This window comes from Saccostrea echinata, unplaced genomic scaffold, assembly GCF_033153115.1.
Source record: "Saccostrea echinata isolate AGI-Se365-2 ecotype Australia unplaced genomic scaffold, CSIRO_AGI_Sech_v1 ptg000044l, whole genome shotgun sequence".
Taxonomy (NCBI): Eukaryota; Metazoa; Mollusca; class Bivalvia; order Ostreida; family Ostreidae; genus Saccostrea; species Saccostrea echinata.
The window spans coordinates 1,074,585-1,097,792 of NW_026889793.1; the positions used below are offsets into that span (position 1 = coordinate 1,074,585).

Sequence of the window (23,208 nt, forward strand, 5' to 3'; positions counted from 1 at the left end):
TTACATTCACTAAAGGCTGGCATTTTATAGAAAAAAAAAACATGCTTCATGTTTCTGGAACCTTCACTTCTTTTTTTTTTTTTATATATTCCCAATATTATCTCCCCTAGTTTTGTTTATCTTCAGATATGGCCCACATTTCAAAGAGTTGATGCACACCATACAAATGGCCATAGCATAAGCTCTTTGAGCCCTTGGCTCAGAAGAGCCAAAAAATGGTAAAACACTTTTTTAAAACACTTTATTGAATATTTTTAATATTTTAGTATATATTCCTCTTACACATTAACCTCATAAATATTTGTATTATGAACTAATATTTTTTAACATTCATGAAAAAGTCATAGACTAGTTTTTGTGGTTTTGTGCATTTTTAACATGTGCCGCCTCAAAGAATTTTTATGCATTACCATATTACACTTATCACAAGCTACCCGCATCAATCCTCGATGGAGGGCTACATGAGCTTCAAGAGTCCATTTATTGGTGAAAGATTTTCCACAAGTGCCACATCTGGGTCGAGCATCAGGGTTTTTCTTTTTCTTATGGATCTCTTCTGAATAACTGACATTGGTCTTATGTTTATGTTTGCTCGATTTGTGCTTTTCATATCGCAACCTTTCACAGAAGCCCTTTCCGCAATGTTCGCAAACATAAGGTATGTCTGAAATTCGCGATCTTGTTTCCAAGCTCAAATCATCATGGATTCTGTGCCTTACCAGATGATGTCGTAAATATGGCTCAGTAAAAAGTTTTCCACAAATCTCACACAGTATCTTAGTAGAGGAATCATGCGTATTCATGTGCAGAACTCTGGCCATCCTACTATAAAATCTCCTCCCACAAATCTCACAGAGAAACGGCTTTTCACCAGTATGTAATCTCTTATGCTCTCTGAGCCTCTGCTTGCATTTCAATATCTTCCCACACACATCACAAGGAAACCTCCCCGGCTCATGTTTCCACATATGCTTTTTAAGAGCGTATCTTAATTTGAATGTTTTAGGACACTTATCACATGCAAATGTTTTTGTTTTCATGTGTGAAAGTCTATGTCCTCTAAGCGAAGAAGGGAAAACAAAGGCCTTCTCACACAAGTCACATTTATGTGGTTTTACAGTGCTATGCATTAGTTTCAGGTGCCTCTCATAGGCAGATTTGTGCTTGTAAGATTTCTGACATCCCAAACAATCATAGGACTCTTTTACCTCCTCCTTGAACTGTTCTGGACCAAAATTCACAAAATCTGGGTGGACTGCATCTGAGAGATTTTCCTCTCCTTCTTTATTATGCTCCACTGTTATAACTGAGTTCTTTTTTAAATTGTTCCATTTCATTTGACACATATTACACATTATCTCTTTTGGCAATGGTGTTTCCTCAAATGTTTCTTTGCGAACTGGTCGCTTACAAAAGATACAAAAAAACCATACTTTAGCACAGTCACTTCTCTCTTTGTGCTGTGCAAACACCTCTAGATTGGGAAAGATTTTACCACACATCTCGCATTTTGGTATTTTTGTTCGAATGACTCGAATAGTTTTCACAGATTTTTCATTCCTTTCATACGTCGGTAAGTTAACCTCAACCATACCAGCTTTTGGTTTATTGCAACTGATACCATGAATGCATTTCAGATGTGCAAATACACCAGTTGTACAAGAAAAAATCTTTTCACAATACCCACATTTTATAACTTCGCTTTGGAATCCCTTGTGTTGTCGAATGTGTGTCTGCAGGACTAATGGATCACTGAAAGCCTCTTCACAAATTCCACACTTATAAAACTTGTAGCCAATTTCTTCCATTTTATCTGCATTACTTTTGTCTTTATTAGTTCTTTTGTCTGTTAAATTTTCCTTTGGCCTTTTCTGAAACACAAAAATAAAAAATCCTTACTTCATTTGTCTAATAAACAAATCATGGAACGTGTAAGAATAAGTTACATCTACCAGAGGCCCACAGGGCACAATGCTCACCTGAGTCTCCTTGGCCTTGTTGTTCATCATCAAATTTTTTTTCTCTTTTTTAATTTGACAATTTTTACCCTATATTGTGGTACTACTTTAGTCCTGATGTAATTATCTTGAATCCACACATCATGGGGATGCTTCAATGTCAAATTAATACCAAATGGAAAAGGTATTTCTACAGTATTTTAATACTAAAATTTTCATTTCAATGTACAGTCGTGTGTAGATATGCACTGAAAGTCCAAACTACTTTTTACAAGTTTCCCCCCCCCCCCCCCCTCAAGATCCTTGGATATCTCAAACTATATCCTTTCACACTGAATTCAAAGTAACAAAGGGGAGGTACTGAAAAGTGGTGCATTCCCTCCCAAAAGAGCACAATGAATCCTGATATGAATCATAACTAGCTTCATTTTATTACCACACTCACATACATACATCCTCCCCCACCCCCGCCCCACCCACACACATATGCACAGGAGCGTTACTATATCCTCTCTAATTTCAATACAAGAGGGTAATATTTTTATTGTTCTTTTTTCGCAAGGGAAACACAATAATACTTTATTATTTCCTAGGAGAATACATAAATTTATATTTATATAATTCTAATTTAACAGTCAGGGGTGAGACTGAAATCCATCACATTTAAAAATGATTCATAACAGTCATTTCTACTAACTACATAATGTACATGTTTTTATTATTTTTGAAAATATGACTTGTTTTCATTATATTTCCATTCCCAAGTCAATTCTTCCAACCCATTTACTACAGTAATAAGATACAGTACACTATCCTGCCATGGATCCATGTGTAGAGAAACATCTTGACAAACAACTGAAACCAAAATAAATTGGTGCACCTGTAAAACTAACAAGATAAATAAGTGCGCCCAGACCTAACAATTTGAAAAAAATGATGAAATACAGTCATATTTATTTTTTGAAGTAAGTCTAATACATTTTAAAATAAACTCCAAATAGTTATGACTGTTTTTCATCATTATTCTAAAAAAAAGATGAATTTTAGTCATTTTTAAAAATTTTGAGTATTGATGTGTTTCATGTCATGAGGTATGTGAAATGCAACTTCACTATATGTAGGTTATTCAAGGTACATGTATCATGTATATGATTGTATAGCTGCATGTAAATATGGTGATTTTCAAGTGCTGGTAAGAAATATATGTTTACAAATTACATGCTTGAAAAGTACGAGCAATAATCAAGGCAACATGAACCTGTAATAAGCCACTTCACAGTAAGTACTACATGTAGTAGGTAGTTCAAGCTATGTAACTAAATATAATGAATGCTGATGACAAAAATTTAGAACCTGATTGCTCACAACTATTTACACTTGGAAAGAGCAAAATATTGTATGTTATGTTTCATTATCCCCTTGTTAAACTTTATTTATGTGATTGGAATATGAGAAAAGATCACTCAATAGATGAATAAATTAAAATACATCTATGTATAAATCGAAGCAGTATTTGATCCAGGTGCAAATTACATCACTTCCACTATGCACACAATGGCAAACTAACCAACAAACCCAAGTGCATTACTATATCCCCTTCTCATTTTTGTAACAAGGCAGGGTTTGACATTAAGGCACATAAAACCAACCCAGACTAGTAAATGAGTGGTCTGGTCATGTAAAATGTACGTAAACCAGATCGATTGGTCGTGTTGATAAAATAACTTTTAAACACCCATTTCTGATCAATCTTTTAAATATATAATTTAAAAACTTTTTTAAAGAAATTTTCTTAATTTTCTGACTGCAAACAGCCATCGCTGTGAAAAGAAAAAAAATCCCCGCTTCATACAATCACTATTTTTAGCCACGGCTGTAATAGAGAAGTCACAACTACTGTCATTCAGTATCAATATGGTATAAATGGTTACTTAACGAGGTTCGCTCCTGAGCTTTTGAGCAGATTTATATCTTAGCCTATATTTCAAAAATTCTGCATAAAATTTTAATTCTTACAATAAATTTTAATTCTACAATGCCAATTAAACTATATTCAGTTAAAACTTCATGATAAAATTCCATACCAAAAGCATTAAGTGAGGAACTATATTTTGTGGCGGAAGGTTTTTTAGAAGAAAATGATCATTTTTTCTCTTTCGAAGTATTTAAAGTATGTTAAGTTTGGATTCCTATTTTTACATGCAGTCAGCACAAAGAGTTATTTTGTGTAGTGAACTGTTTTATACGGGTTCTAAATTATATATCAAATAAACTGTCATGAATTCTATTATTATATTTGATAAATATAGCAAATATATTGTGAAAATCAAGAAAAAAAATATCCCTATTTTAAGCTTAAAATTAGCATTTTTTAAGTAATATCTAAAAATTAACATCACAGACCCCCACTTTTTATTTTCTTTTCTGAATATATAAAATACTTTTAACAATTCTTTTTAAATTCAGTAAAATGTAATTACTTTCAAATGATTTTTTTGCTTGTTAAGTTTTTAATGCCAGGAAAATGAAATTTTTTGAGTGCAAAAAGGTCAAATAATTGAACATCAAGGACCAACCTAGGGGGCGACTGAGGCGAAATAGTCGCTTTTGAGCTCCAAACTTCGCCGTAAATTATCACGAAAGAGAAGTTTAAGTCGCCTTAATATTTGCAACCCCTTTATTGAAAATCATAAAAAAAATCTATTAAGAAACGTGGTAGTATCGTCACTATTTTATAAATCTGGTGTTATTTCTGCTGAAATAAGTGAAACAGCAGGGCACTTGCACCCGTTTTGCAACTAATGACCAATGCATCCAATACTCTGTCGGAACTCCTCTAGAGTTTACGCTTCCGTCCATGAAAAAGTCCATTGTTACAAGTTGTACACAAGACGCAAAACAGCTGGACAGCTATCGATGTCATGCCAAAGATGTTGGAGATGATTTTAGATCTTTTTTATTGTCAAATAATTAATACCTGCTGTGAATACAGACATTTTTTTTTAATGTTAAATTGTGGAGTTATTAACTGTCTAAGAAATTTCACATCTGATAAACATAAGTAGTTCAATCTGCATGCAGTAGTGCATCAAAACGTTTTTCAGAGAAAGAATTTAATATTGAAAACGACTTTTGAAGAGAAAATAACAAAATTATGACTATGCCAAGAGCCTGAAAATCTAACCCTGAGAGGAGAGAAAAACGTGTGAATCATTTAAAAGTTAATTGTGCATACTATTATGCAAGAAATGAAAAAAAGTTTGATAAACAAGTTAATCAATTAGAAACTTTTACATTGTCATTGTTTTATATGTTTAGCGAGATATTTATAAAAAGTTTGATAAACAAGTTTATCAATTAGAAACTTTTACACTGTCACTGTTTTATATATTTTGCTAGATGTTTAGATACCTTTTAATTGGAAAAATATAATTTTTTTTTTTTTAAAGAATATTTTTAATTATTTTTACTAAGATGTTTAAATAATACAGAAAAAATTATTGAAATGTATTTAAGTAATAAACAATGATTTTTTTTTTATTTTTAAAAAGTTTAATAATGATCATTGTGTGCCATGCGTGCCAAGAAGTCTCCCTAAAATTCAAAACTTCTCCCTACATTTCTCTGAGGGAGAAGTGAAGTCTCCCTAAATTTTGGGTCTAGGTTGGTCCCTGGAACATGCGGAGTAATTTGAAAAATTTTTCGTTGTCACAAATTTTAATGTGTCTATTCAAGATGAAATAAAACTGTGTTTGTTCTTATAATGTATTTGAATAAAAAAATATTAGAGGAAAAACTTTAAAAATTAATTTATGTGTAAGACGCATTTACAGTGCAAAAAGGTCAAACTAAATGCTCTGTAGCGCCAAAAGAAGTGCATTGACCCCCATCTTTTGTTTTGATATTTAATTAAGCTATGTGTATAAATTCTAAAAATATACTTGATAACAAATTCTCATCACTTTTGATGGCAGGATCCAACCTCCTTAAAGTATAGTTTTAAATTAATTTAATAATATTTATAATGATTATTTTACTTAGTTTGTTGAATGTTCATAATCATTACGGTTTAAAATACTTGAAAGTCCCAATGAACTCAATTAACTGGGACCTATCGAACAGACTGTCAAAACATTGGCCCACCCAAAAGACGATGTCTTTAATAAATATGGTTTCAAAAGTTAACTCATTCAAATTCTAGGTTATAAGAGTTAAAATTTGCAATTTTGGTCAGGGCTAGTGATTTTATGGTAAGGGCTAGTAAAAATTATGGGAAGTAGCCCGACTGGTCTGGTACTTGTAGAAGTTAAAGTCAAACCCTGCAAGGGGATAAGAAGGTTTAACTGTACACTAAATTGTGTACATACACAGTTACAGAATACTTACTGTTTTAAGTCCCTTTTCAACCTGTGGTTCTCCTCTTACTAGTCTGGAAGACTCAAGTTCATTGATAACAGTGGGACTTTCTTCCATTTTTACTTGACATTGCAATTCTGTTGATGGATCCAAATTTTGGACTGTTGGTGGATCCCCTTTCTGAACTGGTTGAAGGGTGACTGAAAAGCTTTGCTCTGTAACCTCCACATCTGCTGGTACCACTGTTTTTGAAGTGTTCACAGGTAATGTTTTGTTCTGAGACTCTGTGTCATGTGTGGGCCTGCAATTGTCTGTTGTTAATTTTTTCTTAAAACAATTTGAGGTTATATCCTGACTGTTGGGTATCACTGAATCTCTAGGGACATTTAAAGCTTGCTTCAGAAGTACAGTTTTCTGAACATTTTTAAGCTGATTTAGAGTAACAGCACTTAAAACAGTTACACCATTGTTCAGAACTCTGGGATTGCTGACAGTTGTTTTGTTCATAACATTTGGTTTGGAGACAGCAACAGCAGTATTTTGGTGAATAGGCATGTTACTTGGTACCTTGTCAGTATTGTTGATGTGAATTGCATTGGACAGTGTAGTAGCCTTGGTTTGAGATACTCCCATAGAATTTTCAGCATTCTTTGCCTTGTTTGGTAATGAAAGCACTATATTTTTAGGAACCTGTACCATACATAAATTGTTCACAGGATAAATCACAAAAGGGAATTTAAGCTGTGCAAGGTTGTTCATGTTCACACTAGGCTGACTGGACTGATGCACTCCAAGGTTGTTGGTGTTCAAAGGAGGCAGAGAGGACACCTGTTGTGTCTCGTGGCTGTCTGTGTTCAAACTAGGCTGGGGTGACTGATGCATTCCAAGGTTGTTGGTGTTCAAAGTGGTTTGAGAGGCCTGCTGGATTCTGAGGCTGTTCATGTTCACACAAGCCTGAGTGAACTTATTGGTTAGAAGGCTTTTCATGCTCCTACTAGCTGTAGGAAGGGTAGAATGAACCCCTAGGCTGTTTGTGCTCTCTAAAGGATCACTTAGTATTGTTGCAGGTGAACTTGGAATCTTTGGCAGGCTATTATTCAATGTACAAATAATTACCTTGGAATTATTAAGCAAAGCAGAATGTCCACTTGCTTGCAAATAACTTGAATTTGTGAGTGAAATCTGATTTTCAGAAGTTGTAGATGTACTTCCATCAGAAGTTTTACATGAAGCAGATGCTGATTTTGGTTGGATTTTGGGAATGTTTTTAAGGTGGACATCATTCTGTGGGGTGAAACTCTTCATTTTAACGACAATTACTTCATGCAAGTTGCTTTTGATGGTGGGTGACAAATTAGTAGATGGAGAAGCCGATTCACCAGGTGTGTCCTTGTTTATTTCACTATTAGAACAAGTGGTCATTATAATTATTTATCAAGTCCAATTAGAATACAACCTAGGATTTATGGTTCTACAAATGGGTACTTTGTTTCTTCTGAGGCAGACATGAAGTTGTAATCCTGCCTTTCTTCATGTTTAAAACTGTGTACAGTTGCTAACCCATGGGAAGGGTCCATCATGGTGACAATGCAATCAATCTCAGAAATTGGACATGGTAAGGTTACATCAGTAATCTCTGAATCTGGAAAGACAGCATCAAAACTAGAAATAAAAAAAAAACAATACAAGTGTAAATGCTTTTGCAACACTGTCAAAAGGAGTAACTCTCCAAGTTTTAAATATGTTTGAAAGACAGAAAACTTTCCCCTGTGAACTCTAATCCTATATGCATTTATGTTCTTTGAGTTCCTACACTTCTATGTGATTAATTGATTGTGCAATTGGTGTCGGGTGGTTACGTTCCAATTCCGTGTCCAATTTGATTGAAACCATGTTACTTAATTTTGAATTTAATAACACATTTTGTTACCACGAGCACACTTAACAATATTGTGTGAAAACATAGCAACATGACTAATTTTAAAGAATGAGTTGTTTAAAAGATTTATATTAATAACTATTTACATTTGCAAATATTTTTCTTATTAGATGAACCTATTGAAAAGAAAATATGTTCAATTCTGTATGAACTTATTAGGGGGTCAGAGGTCATAGCGTGACCGAATCACAGAGCGAGATGATATCTTGTCTACATATTTCTGTCATGGTGAAACTGGTGTCAGAATTTCTAAGCCGTTAAAGCGATGAAAAAGATAAAATTATCGTAACATATATGTTTTTTTCGTGCAGCAAATGATCATTAGATCTTTCTTCGGTGTGAAGAATGTTTTTAATTAGGCCTAGCCTAAAATCACGCTTACCTTTTTAACCCGAAATTCCTTTAAAGGTATGTAAACTGAAGACGATACCACCGCTTTTGACTTCATATATAAAGAACTCATACAATAATAGTAAGATTTTTCTCAGTAGCGATCATTGTTTTTTCATTACAAACAGATATTTCCTGGACTGGACTGCTGAACATCAATGTAAGTATTCAAATGTTGGAGCGAGGCGAACTCTCAAGACCAAACAGCTTCTAGGTCATTGCGCGTCACGACATAGCAATACAGCGGGCCGTTCGTGTAATAAATTCAGTTCTATTCAGAATATTCGTCTCAAATGTAAATAAACATAATAAACAACGTTAAAATGTTCACTGGGAAATGAACTTGGTTGGTACATGATCAAATCTTCTGAGAAGCCCTTCCGGCTTCAAAGGATTTGATCACGTGACCAACCAAGTTCATTTCCCAGAGAACTTTTTAACATTGTTGTTTATTTCTTAAATATATAAACATAATAAATACACAAACACAGGGATCGACATTAACAGTTGTCCGATTACCCGGGGCAAGTAAAATCTCAGTTCGGGAAAGTGAAACTGTCAACATACATGTCCCATCAGGCAAGTGAATTTTTCTGATAGAAATGAAGATTACATTAGGTTATATATTAAAAAAAAACAATTAATTAAAAAATTTATTTCCACCAGGCAGGTGCCTGACATTGTTTTTGCATTCGGAATCCCTCAGTAGCATTCTATATTATAATTTCATTTAAAAGTCGGGTTTGTTATTATTTTCTTTCATGGTAATAGCTCTATGTCTAACAACTCTGTTGCCTACTTATTAGGAAATATTAAGATTACTTACTTACTCAAAGAATTTAAGTAACACAAGATATCGATCCTGATCAAGACGTATGCTTCGTAGAAAGTGACTACCTTTAGTCATCTCGAAAATGAAAATTCAGGAAAGGATCTTCCCGAAAATAATTTTTAGAAGTATGAATTTTATTAGTAAAGAAAACAAGAGGGGGTTGGGTTTTTGCTGGACGGCAGAGCATGTTTCCAGGTAAGATTGACAAGGACAGCTAGTGAATTTCATGTACAAACATAGCATTGAATTGTTTTTTTTATGTACTTTAAACTGTCAAATAGACAGTTAGTGCATATGGTCATACTTTTTTCTTATCATATGGACATTTTCAGCAATGATTTAACTTTAAGTTACTTTCATCTTTCTTAAAGTTTAATTTGGGCAACCAAGTTTTGCAGTCGGGCACGTAAAAGTTTGAGATTACTTGCCCTTTGGGCAAGTGAATCTAAAAGTTAATGTCTATTCCTGAAATATGGGGTTTTTAAAATATTAACAAATATAGTTTACCAGCAGCTGTACATTCCGGGAGCAAGCCGAGTACTCAGATCGAACAAATATTTTTTGTTTAAATTACAGCATGATGGAATTTTAAAAAATTAAGGTTTACATCTCTGTAAGTACATACCTAATTACAAATACTCTAAAAAGGAAAGTGTCAACATAGACTCGGTAGAGCGCTTGCAAATCTCGATCAAATTTTCGTCCAGTCAATCATTTGTCTCATATTACAGCATGGTATCTCGAACCCGATGATAAACAATAGGCCCACGGGCCACATCACTCACCCGAGTCAGCTTTAAAACTCTGCTATAAAATTGAATCATCGCCATAACTGAGGTTTCTTGCATATCAATATTATAAATCATAGCTTTGGAATTTCTGGAAAAAAATTCTAGATATTTATATATTAAAATAAAATCACGTTATAAAACTTTGATCTGTTTTGAAAAACAGTTCAAATGTTATGTACACCTGAAGACGGATTATGAAATAATCCAGAAAGCGCTTGTGTTGAAATTTGGGTAATTGTGCATTTTCTTCTATGATTTTATATATATATATATATATATATATATATATATATATATATATATATATATATATATATATATATATATATTATATATATATATATATATATATATATATATATATATATATATATATATATACCGGGTATATATATATTTACTGAATAAAAGTGATATTCTGACACATTGTGAAAGGATTATCAAAATGGTATTCTCACAGTGTGAGAATACACGTATCAGAAGTGCGGCAAAACTTTTCCTTCTCTTCACGCAGATTGTTTAAAAAATCCCTGGCTTGTTATAAGGTAGAGTTAATGAGCCATCCTGACAGAGACTTATATTTATACTGCCAAGGTTTTTCCAAATATGTCCTTAAAAATCCATGTTCACAACATTTTTCAACTCGCAATCGCCTAGCTACATGATGTCTCAACCGCTCAACTATGATGTCACAGCCTATGACACTGTGTTACAAAAAGAAAGGGTCAAAGGGAAAATCTAAGAATTCAAAATGTAATAAACAGAAAATTCAATGTTTTGTAGATGAATATGAACTTTATTTTACGAGTGAGACAGGATTTTTTTTTTTATATTTTCACCCTGCTTCGCACTCGTGAAAATATTAAAAAAAAAATCCTGTCCGACTCAAGAAATAAATTCCATATTCATCTACAAAACTCTATCTCTACATTACATTTTTAACAGTGAAATATTGTGAATTATTTATCGAATAAAAGTGATATTCTCTCACAGTAACAGTCAGGGATTCTGGAGTTGGGGTTGCACTAATGATCCTATACTGAAAATGCATAAATTCTTCAATATTCCTCTCTCCCACCGTAAGTAAAATCACGGTTTGTACTAGGTACATGGTTATGATGGTCATGATCAAGGGTGCCTCTTCCAAAATTGTGAAATTTGTGGCCCCTGGGTCAGGGGTTCTGCAGAAAAGGAGGAGGAGTCTATTGAATTATATAGTGAAAGTGCATTATTTCTTTGATAATCTTCTTCTCTGCCCCTGGTTATGTTATTAGCAAACAAACCAGTTGCATAGTTATAATAATCTAGGGTGCCTCTTCTAAACATGTGAATTTCATGGCCCCTGGGTCTGGGGTTCTGGTGTTACCCGTAAGGCCAGGCTCTATTGATTATAGAGTGAAAATGTAATATAGTTCTTTAAAAATCTACTTCTCTGCTCCTGGGTTTCTATCAGATGAAGTAGGTACATGGATATTTATGATCAAGAGTGCCACATCCAAAATTGTGAAATTTGTGGCCCGTGGATCAGGGGTTCTTGAGGGGGTTGAGAGTTGGCATTATTTTTTTAATGCATTATTATTTTTTTTTTTTTGGAAAATCTTCTTCACCGTCCTTGTATATTTAACAGATAAACTAATTCCAGTTTATGACAGCTTACAGAGACAAAAGGGTTACATTTTATCAATAATATGTAGTGTATACTAGTCTAGAATACAAAAATAGTAAAAAGCTAGCTGGTGTTTCGATTCCAGATTTAAAAAGAAAAAAAATGAAAAGGGTGGGGGGGGGGGTTCCATCCCCCAATTGTCTGTGTAAAAATCATAAAGTATAAGTAGTTTGGAATGCCAGCTACATGTAACTTTGACATTAATTTTATAATCCCAAGTATTCCAGCTAACAAACTTTAACTGTTAATAAAATGATAACCAGTAACAAATGTTTTTATTTTGAACACATTTTATTTCACTGGAAAAAAAAACCGAAGGGAACATTTTGAAAATAAGAACACTCTATAATTAAACTATTTTTTTTTTAACATTGAGAAAATTATATTGTTATAAAGAAGTAAATATTGAGCTCATATATTTCATTTTCAGAATTAGAGTAGCTGGAAGTTACCTCCAGAAAAAATTTTTCAACCACTACAAACAAAATATTGATGACCAGATATCACTGTTGTTTACTTAAGGACAGATAATACAAAAAAAAAAACAAAAAAAAAAAAAAAAATGATGGCGGGATTGGTATATACTTTTGGACTTATTTTGGTTGTAGATCATGCAAATAATAAAATTCTAAAATATTAAGAAACTGTAAACTTTCTATGATGTTCAAAATTCTATCTTTCTGCAATCATCTTTATTATTCTATACAACTTTTTGTCAATTTAAATCTCGATCATTTTTATGAAACTTTGAATGAAAAATTAAAATCTCTGCAGTTAAACTTAATATTTATATTACTTACATAATCAAGATTTAAGTTGTTATTTTCAAGATTTCTGGTAAAAGTTTGTATCATCTGTCCTCAAATGGAGGGAAACAGTAATACATGCATTTGAAGTCTTCAATTAAATAAAATGTACCTTGGCCTATGAAAAATAATCAAGAAATAAACTGTATACATTTCAATTTATTTTGTTTTAGACTTCAGGCTCACACAGTTTTAAATTACAAAATCAGGGTTCTTAGATATTAAAATATGTCATGCAAAACAATTCATAAAAATGTAATTTTTCCAAGAAATACAAGTGGATTTATAATAGTAGAAAAAGCAGTTGCTAACCTCCACAAATTTCATCAATAAATTTATGCACAGCAGCAAAAATACTAGTACTGATCTGTTAAAACTAATTGAAAATCAAATTTACATCATCCAGTAATAGCAGATTTTAAAAAGTTTTATTAAGCATGAACAGATCTATAGTAAAAAGATTACACTGTAGACCACAAAAACTTTTAAGTGAAATTTACGACTGAAACAAAATTTTCATACATGCATGTATATTAGCATTCAACACATGAAAAGTATGATGGCATTTTTTTTTTTTTATCTTTTAATAAATTTCGAATATCATTTTCTGAAAGAGATACAGTAAATTTTTTCATACTTGTTAATATTGTTTGATTTTATTTATGAAAAGCATCTAGACTGGTATTAAGTGCTTTTGTGCATTTTCAACATGTGCCTCTTCAAGGACTTTTTATGCATTACCACGTTACACTTTTCACAAGCTACCTGCATCTTTCCTTTATGGAGGGCAATATGACACCTATAAGACGACCTACTGGAGAAAGATTTTCCACATGTGTCACATATCATTCGACCATCTGGAGTTTTCTTTACTTTGTTTTTACGCTCATGCTTGTTTAATTTGTGCTTTTCATATGGCAACTTTTTACAAAAGCCTTTGCCACAAATTTCACAAATATAGGGAATGTCTGCAATATCTGATCTTTCTTTCATGCTTAAATCATCATGGATTCTGTGCCTTATCTGATGAAGTCGCAAAGAAGACCCCCACTTGATGAATTTCCCACAAATCTCACACAGTCTTTTTCTTGAGGAATTATGGGTATCCATATGTCGACTTCTAGCCAATGGACTATAAAACCTCCTCCCACAAATCTCACAGAGGAATGGCCTTTCACCAGTGTGTCGTCTCATATGATCTTCGAGCTTCCACTTCCACTTCAATTTCTTTCCACAAACATCACATGGAAACCTTCCAGGCTCCGTTTTCTTCTGATATTTTTTAAGAAGATATTTTAAATTGATTGTTTTCAGACACTTATCACATGCTAATGGTTTAGTTCTTTTCTGAGAAAGTCTATGTGATCTCAGCAAAGAGGAAAACACAAAAGCTTTGTCACAGAAATCACATTTACATGTTTGTGCTTTTACAGTGCTGTGTGACTGTTCCTGCTGCAACTCATATAAAGATTTTTTCTTGTAGGGTTTTCCACAATCCACACAATCGTAGGACTTATTTACCTCCTCCACAGACTTTTTATGACTTAAACCTGGATGTGCTGCATCTAATATCATTCTACTTCCTTTTTTGTTCTGCTCCATCATCATATCTGCGTTCATTTTTGGCCTGTTCTCTGGCTTATGACATAAAATAGTACAATATCTTGCCTCTTTGTCATGTTTGTGCTGAGCAAATGCCTCTAGATTTGTAAATTTTCTCCCATAATTATCATATTCTGGTATTTTCTTGCAACATTTCTAAATACAAAAAAGAAGAAAATATATCACTCATTTGTCTCAAAATATTTATGGAACACCTGAAGTATTTAGAAATATTTTCATAAGTAAAAATATTTTTGTAATAATATATAAATAAAATTACATGTAATAAGTAAAAATGTAATTAAACATGATGAGTTAAAAAAAAAAAAACCCAAAAAATTGTAATTTCCGATTAAGAAAAATTACATTCAGGCATTTGAGATATTGAGTTTCAAATAACTAGTCATAAAAGAACAAGAGGCCCATGGCCACATTGCTCACAGGAGTTTCTAAAGCCCTGGTCTTCTCCATAATTAGATTTTTTTCTACATAATTATATATATCAATGTAAAACTCTGATCACATATCGTGGGCCCACCCTACCCTTAAATCTACATTATTTGAAGATGCTTCCATATAAATATGACTTTTTATTGCTAAAGCTTTGCAGTTCCTGAGAAATAAAAAAAAAAAATCATATATCCTATATGTAAATTTTTAATTGCCCACTGTGGTCCCACCCTACTCTGGGGGTTATGATTTGAACAAATTTAAATCTGAACTACCTAAGGTCATGCTTTCATATAAAATGATTTATCATGGCCTTGTTTTTCTTGAGAAGATAGTTTTTAAAAGTTTTTTCCTATACAAAGTATATCCCTATATAAAACTCTGATCAACCATTGTGGCCCCCCTACCCTTAAGGAGTCTAAACAAACCAGACAAAAATCTGGTTGAAATTGTACCCATGGTTCTTGAGAAGAAGTTGAATGTGAAAAGTTTACAAATGTCACTAAACAAAAAGACGTTGGACAGTCTGTCAACCTTCGATCTTTTTCAGAAAATCTCGCTTGAGACTTTGACCCAGGTGAGCTAAAATGTGGCAAGTTCAAAACCACTTCAATAAACATGTACAAACATGTATATTCAGGTCAATTACATATCTGAGACTTTGACCTAGTACTTTGACTTTGACAAGTTAATATTATTTTTTTTTTTATAAATGTTGGGTAATTGCAGTTTATAATTTAATCATATGTAATAGGCTGACATATGTAAATCTTTCAAAAAAAAAAAAAAGGTAAGTTGTACAAAAATTCAATCACCAGAAAATTATCTAACTTGTGTTGCACAGCATTTCAACCATTGAAATAATAAAATTTTTATTAAACTTCATGCATTTTCTACCCATCAGTGATCACAAAATAGCAAATTACACAGACCAAAGAACATGAAGAATGCAAAATACTTCAACTCTGTATACTGTACCCAATGCATGGAAGGAGAAATAAAAATAACCGAAACTAGAACTGTCCAAAAGGGACAAATACCCCCCTCTGGGTTTTTCAAAGAAGGTACCAAATCACTAATGTTTTCTAGATATGAGAGGTGTTCACAATTTGCTCAAACATTTAGAGTGAAAATTTAATTACTCATTATATTTTTTTTAATGAATGAAACTAAGGTGCAGCCTAATAAAACAGCAATACTAATAATTACAGTGCAGGGTTCGACACTAACTTTTTAAGGCTTTAGTCCAGCCGGACTAGTGCTTCATTACTTTTACTAGTCCGCACGCGGTTTTATTAGTCCGTCAAAAAAAAAGAAACATCAATGTTTTTTAACATTAATTTAACATGACAATTAATATACGTATTATTTTTTGAAAGAAACAAAGTATTTACGTGAAATATATTATTCCACAGATTCATGAAATCTCGCAATCAGTAAGTACGATCGTATTCCCGATCTCGTTTTTTTTTTTTTTTTATCTTTACATTACATCCAAAACGTCCAACATCTTTCTTAAAAGTGTCATACTAAATCATGATCACTAAAACCTTGTACTTCATATTGATCAGTCAAAAAATTAAGCGCTGAATTGACCCGGCATTGCGTTACTACCCGCCAAAGCTAGAAATCTAAAAATACACGCGGGGTATCCCAGTAAAAGTTGTTGAAAATCGGACATCGGTAATTTATTCATATTGTTTTTCAGAATTTTTTATTGGTCCGTTCGTACTAATTAGCCACATATTTTATTAGTCCGAATGAAAATGTATTAGTCTGAGACTAACGGACCCTGCAGTGTTTTTTATTACATTGAAAAAATAGTTTGCAACTATCTGTCATCTTTGTGAGACATGACACTCTGCAAATTGATTGTTAAAAAAAAATTATCATAATTAATTATACAAAATCAAATTGATCTTAATACCTTTATATCAAACTCATTTTAAAAATAAAAGGCTGGTTCCAGTAACTATGCATTTTGACAGACATAAATTACAATTAAGAGACTTAGACAACAGAGATCTTTATTTCTTTCTGCCCAATTCCCAGGAGATATAGATAAGACCTGCTTGATCCGAGATGCCCTAACAGCTTCCCACACTGAACTCATTAATTAATCTTTAACTGGATGCATGTCCACTCATTACTCCCAAGGGACAAATGGATTTACACTATCTGCTGTGTAATGTAAAAACTGTTTTCAATACTTTGTGATATTTTTAATTTTAGTTCCAATGAGTTGTTTTAAGCTGTAGTTCACATTTTTGTACAGATGTTCTAGATTCTATGTCTCAAACCTTCGACATGAACCTGAAATGACTAAGTCAATAAAAATGAAAAACTGTAAAATGCAGAAAAATTATCAAATAATGTTGAAAATACCAGGTGCACATCTTCATATGGTAAATAATAAGTGTACAAATTTTCATACAAATCTTTGCAATAGTCTCTGAGAACAGATCCAGACAAAACCACACAATAAAAATGAAAAAAAAAACACCTGTAAAATGCAAAATAATTATCCAATCATGATGAAAATACCAGGTGCACACCTTCATGTGGCGAATAATAAGTGTACAAATTTTCAGACAAATCCTTGCAACAGTTTCCAAGAAATGGTCCGGACAAAATCTCGTCTACAGACAGACGGACAGACAGACAGACAAGCTGATTCCAATATACCCCCCCTAAACTTCGTTTGCGGGGGGTATAATTACATCATATGATATTTTCATTTCTTCATCCTAGATAATTTAGATTATAAGCATAGACACTTGTTTCCTCACTTTTTTTTAGATACTTACATATAATGCCTCTAGACTATTTTCAACCCTTTGATCTTTTCCTATACTGGTGGAAGACTGGAGTTCATTTGACACTGGATTTTCTTCCATTTTCACTTGAACTTTTTCTGATTCTGGAGGTGAATCCTGCTCCTGGACTGGTTGAAAAATGACCGAAAAGGTTTGCTCTGTAACCTCCACATCTGCTGGTACTAATGTTTTTGAAGTGTTCACAGGCAATGTTTTGTTCTGAGACTCTGTGCCATGTGTTGGTCTGCAATTGTCTGTTGTTGAATTTTTCATGGGTGCAGGCCTAATTGGTGTCAATTTTTTCTTGAAACACTTTTTGGTTACAGCCAGATTTACAACACTTTCAGGTACCACTGAATGTGGAGCCACTGCACTGGGAACATTAAAAGCATGTTTCAAAACCACAGGTGTCTGAACATTTAAAATCTGATTAAGAGCAACAGCACTTTGAACAGTTACACCATTGTTCAGAATGCTGAAATTATTGACAGTTGTATTATCTATAACATTTGAGTTGGAGATAGTAATAGCAGTATTTTGGTGTATAGGCATGGTACTTGGTACATTGTCAGCACTGTGGTTGAGATTTGGATTGAACAAGGTGGTAGTATTTGTACCAGCTTCTGCCATAGAATTTTCAGCATTTTTTGCATTGTTTGTTGATGAAAACACTATATTGTTTGGAACCTGCACCATATTACACAGATTGTTCACAGGGTAAATCACAAAAGGAAATCTAAGCTGTGCAATGTTATTCATGTTCACAGTAGGCTGACTGGACTGATGCACTCCGAGGTTGTTAATGTTCGAAGGAGGCAGAAAGAGCTGCTGTATCCCATGGCTGTTTGTGTTCATAGTAATCTGTGATGACTGATGCACTCCAAGACTGTTCATATTCACATTAAGCTGAGAGCCTGAGATGATGACTAATGCATCCAAGGACTGCTTGTGTTTAAGTAAAGTTGAAAGGAATACTAGCTTTGAGGCTGTTCATGTTCACATCAGTCTGATAGAATGTACTGCTTGTTTACAAGACTTTTCATATTCCTTCTACAAGTATCAGTAGCCAGAGAGGATGGAATCCTTGGGCTGTCTGTGGTTTCTAAATGATCACTTGTCTGTTTGTCTGCAATACATATATCTTGGTGGGTTTTTCTTTTTTGGTGAAATACTGGTTCCAGTTTGATATTCTGTAAAATATAACAGAAAAAGTTACTTGCCTTTAAATTGTTCAACTAATAAATGGCAGCAAAAAACATTTATGTGATGAAAAAGAAATGGTGCTACATGAAACCAGTTCAAGTAAGAGCTGTATGTTGTGACTTTTGCAACAAGACTATTATATATTCTTGTGGCACAACCAAATTGGGAAGCCATTTGTGCCACACCATGTGGCCAGGCAATGTTGATGTTAACTCGACCTTAAACAAGAATCCATTTTTATAATATTTGTGTTTGTCATTTCATTTCATCTTAATATAATAAAAGAAGAAAAAGCAAAATGAATATGAATGTACAGTAAAACTTGTTTAGTATGAACATGGATATTAGCGAATTTACAGATATGGCCAAGTTTTTTGCAATACCCGACAAAATTCTTAACAATTTCATGTAAAATTTTACGGATACATGTATAACGAACTCAGATATAGCGAATTTACAGCTATAGTGGCCTGATTTTGTGTCCCTTAGAAGTTAAATATAACAAAATTTACATCTTTTATAGCGAAGTTTTAAAGAACTTAATTTTTAAAATATTGAACTCAGCCTGATAATAATTTTGTAAGTATAAATATCTGAAACTCAATTCATTCCAAAAATTTTGAACTCAAAGATAAATTTCATATTTTAAACTTCCCTAAATACATTTGATAGTCATGCTTGAAGGAAAAAAATTGATATAATGAATTCGTTATACATACTTTAACAAATTATGGATATAGCAAAGTAAATTCGCAGGTCCCCAGAACTTCGCTATAACTGAGTTTTGCTGTAATATTATGATACAAAATTTAACATTGCAATATATTGTGATACTATTTTTCATTTGCGATACCCAGCACTGTGTACAATAATACAGCGAAAGTCATCTAATAATCTAATCCAGACACCAGGTGTTCCGAAGAAATTGGCCAGATTTGACCACATTCAGGATTATACATTTTAAACAAATTAAATTTAATCAGCTGTTCATGAAACGGACTTAAATTTTTAAATTACATTGCATTAGGCAAGATTTCAGAATACACATCATCATGGTTAGACAAGTTTCACTGTAATATCCTTGTCTTAATTTGTGGTTGTCTGATCAATTGTTAAATCTGTAATAAAATTTCTACCTCATAGTAGAACAAATATGCAAGGTTTCTAATTCCAAATCACCAGAAAATTTTCCAGTCAGCAAGCACAGTTATGAACCATTTACAGAGATATAAAAAAAATTACCTGCAATAATGTAGCCCTAGCTTGAGCTCTCCTTTTTTTCCTCCAGAAAAAATCAGATTAAAAAAATCAGAGAGGGCTACATTTTTGTAGCTCAAAGAAAATATTAATGATATGGTTTTGTATATAAATTATTGTACAAAGAATGGTTACGGTAATAAACAGTTCATCAGTGAATTTTCTGTGAAAGTGTAACATGCATAAATGTCTGTGATTCTAGGGGAGAAGTACATTTTGTACTCCAATGACCACGAAATTTGGAGCTTAACATACCTAGTATTATTATGATACTACTGGGTAAAAATTACTACAGAATCAAATGCCTGCTGCATGTCTGAAAAATAGATATCTCGGGTTGAGGCTCCTCCAAACGAATGTATGTTAGTTTGCCCTAAAACACAATCGCCCTTGACATCATTGGCCCTAATTCTCATTCGCCCAGAGTCCGTTTGCTCCAAAAACTCATTTGTCCAAAGTCCGTTTGACCTTCATTTGTTACGGTAGTCAGTTAATTTTCGTAAGGTCCTTTGATTTTATCAAATTTCATGAGTTTTGTGTTTAAATTTTAATTTTTTTCTGTTTGAAAATTCAGTATAAGTGAAGAAATTGAAAAAAAATGTTAAATAGTTGATTTGATACTTGTTAATTTATATTAATATTATATATTAAATTGAGAATAGAAGAATCTTCAAAAAATAATCCTGTTGCTTAGAGACTGCCCATCACCAATTAAGGCCTTTTACATACATGTGATATGTACCGGCGGTATGCAAAATGTACCATTTTTTCGAGTCCATTCATCGTGTGCTGGCGGGACACCAAAATTCATGGAATATGAAAATTTGTACAGTATTTTGAATTTCTCACTAAATGCTAAATACTGCCATTTTCCTCTCATTCTCGCTCATGAGACACTGGAAAACATCACCTGTGTTTGACACTTGACCTTCTGATAATTGTGTAGTGTACACAAACCATCGCGTGTGAAGGTGTGAACTGCCAATTGGGATAATTATCTTGCTCTAAATCTGTATCAAGATACCCCTTTAGGTAGCTTTATTTTTAAAGGGGTACTTAATTATAACTGTTAATGTTTCGTAACTTGATTGAAAAAAGTTAAGCCAACTTCTGAAGTTGATATACATGACTTAGTATACATGAATCTGACCCAGATCTCCGTAGGTATAAAATATACGATGTTTATTACTATTATTACGATGAAATAAAGGATATAGTTTTAAGTTTAATTTTATATTTATGAGCTGAAATTTATGTATGATTGTATTTGCTGCTGTTAGCATTGCTGATGTATATATCAGTAATATGAACAAGATGTAAATTGACACTGACTCTGACTCTCACGTTAATACTATATAAAGCTGACAAACAAACTCTCATTTAAACTAACTTAATTTATAATCGATTCATAAGAACACTGTGATTATAAAACACAATATATGAAATTCTAAAGCATTCAAATCTGCATTACAACTTTTAAAATAAGACATTTGCAACAATATATATTTGTTGGTTTAGAAATAAGGTGCCTTATCAGAAGAATTTAAGCAATATTTTATACCGTTCTTTGTACCGTTTTTTAATAGGTAGTGTACAGTTTTTTCACCCAAATTCCAGTTTTTTATGGCTCCTGTACAGTTTTGTGGTCTTTGACTAATCACAAGTACGATTTTAACATAATTTATGTCTCAATTTCCTTAATTATTTTCAAAACATACATTTAAAATGAATCTTTAAACAAGAAGAAAAGAGAAAGTGTTCCCTAGTTAATTTCAGTTCTAAATTAACAGCAATTAAACCTATTATGTTTTGATAAACATTCACATCAGAAATCAAGTCAATACTGATGGAAAGGAAATAAGTTTACCAGATCTATAAATTAACAAAACTAAAATAAGAAATGACATTAAAATTCAACAATAATGCTGATATACATGTATAATATTCAAATAGGGCAAACGGGGTACAGGGTAAATGAGAATTATGTCAAATGAACCCTGAGCGAACAGACTCATGCGAACAGGTAGACAGGGTGAACAGACCTTATACCCCTTCAAACCCAACTGTCCAAGACTGGCAAGAGAGAAGATTATATTATCATTATTCCCATCTTAGAGCAGCAGAATAGTAGCCTTATTTCAAATGAAATGAATAGACTGTTCTCAGCAATTTATGTGGCATTGAAGATCATGATTAGCTTTAAACAAAGATAGAGTGAGGCTAGAGATGCCATTATTTACATTATCATTAAGCTGTTAAGCAGACACTTCACCACTGTTCAGTTTTCACTCCATCACTCCATGACTTCAGATGACTGCACCAAAACCCATATATGTATAGTGCCTGTGCAAACTCTACTGAGCATAACCGCACAATAATCTTTTAATATAGTTTCTAAGATATATTCCTTAATACATACCAAGAAATAAAATTCAGTAAATGTGTCAACGTAGAGCTTACATTTACAGCTTTCAGCATCATGAGCATGTAAACATTTTACTTACACTATTTCTACATTTTTAGCATCTCAAACCCGATGATTAAAAATAAAAGTGAATCATAGTGTAACGTTTTTCCGATACGGTCTAAGGGGAATAAGTCTCAGTGTTTTAATTAACTGTTCACATTTTGATTTGTTCAATTGTAAAACACATACCCCATGTGGGGGCTTTAGTGAAAATAAAAGTTTCAAAGTGTCTTGAAATGATACACAAGTAATAAAGTTTACGGTTTATTCACATTTTAAAATTCACATTGGCACAAACACAGTAAGTATAAAAATTTGCAATGACACATGAAAACTGACTGACTCTCTGTCTAAAATCGCTCCTATATTTATACATTAAACCCATTGCTCGCGCGGAGCAATGCAATGTAAACAAAAACCCATTGCTCATTTATAGTCTGTCCCACGACCGGAACGTCACTACTTTTTGCAAGATATCTCAAAATATATAAATACCTTGGCTTTCAACCTAGGTTCGATCGGTAGATTGATTTTTTTCCAAACTTCCTGCATTTATACGAACCCTCGAAGTCAACCAGTGTATTGACACGGCGGCAAATTCAAAGTCTACGGGGATTTAACATTGTCAAAATGGCAGCCACTTCGGAAGGGGATCCATCATTATTCGTAATTTTC

The 23,208-nt window shown here is 32.9% G+C and overlaps 2 protein-coding genes across 2 annotated transcripts; both read right to left on the reverse strand.

Moving 5' to 3' along the window:
• Window positions 1-276: 276 nt before the first annotated feature.
• Window positions 277-10,185, reverse strand: LOC133201423 (zinc finger protein 184-like). The gene is made up of 3 exons (XM_061337226.1): window positions 10,101-10,185; window positions 6,345-7,956; window positions 277-1,871 (listed from the first exon to the last, which is right to left on the reverse strand). The coding sequence occupies exons 2-3, from the start codon at window positions 7,734-7,736 to the stop codon at window positions 342-344; spliced, it is 2,922 nt and encodes a 973-aa protein (XP_061193210.1). The 5' UTR covers window positions 7,737-7,956; window positions 10,101-10,185; the 3' UTR covers window positions 277-341.
• A 3,171-nt stretch (window positions 10,186-13,356) lies between these two features.
• Window positions 13,357-22,544, reverse strand: LOC133201514 (zinc finger protein 574-like). The gene is made up of 3 exons (XM_061337313.1): window positions 22,486-22,544; window positions 17,598-18,796; window positions 13,357-14,496 (listed from the first exon to the last, which is right to left on the reverse strand). The coding sequence occupies exons 2-3, from the start codon at window positions 18,498-18,500 to the stop codon at window positions 13,423-13,425; spliced, it is 1,977 nt and encodes a 658-aa protein (XP_061193297.1). The 5' UTR covers window positions 18,501-18,796; window positions 22,486-22,544; the 3' UTR covers window positions 13,357-13,422.
• Between the last annotated feature and the right edge of the window lie 664 nt (window positions 22,545-23,208).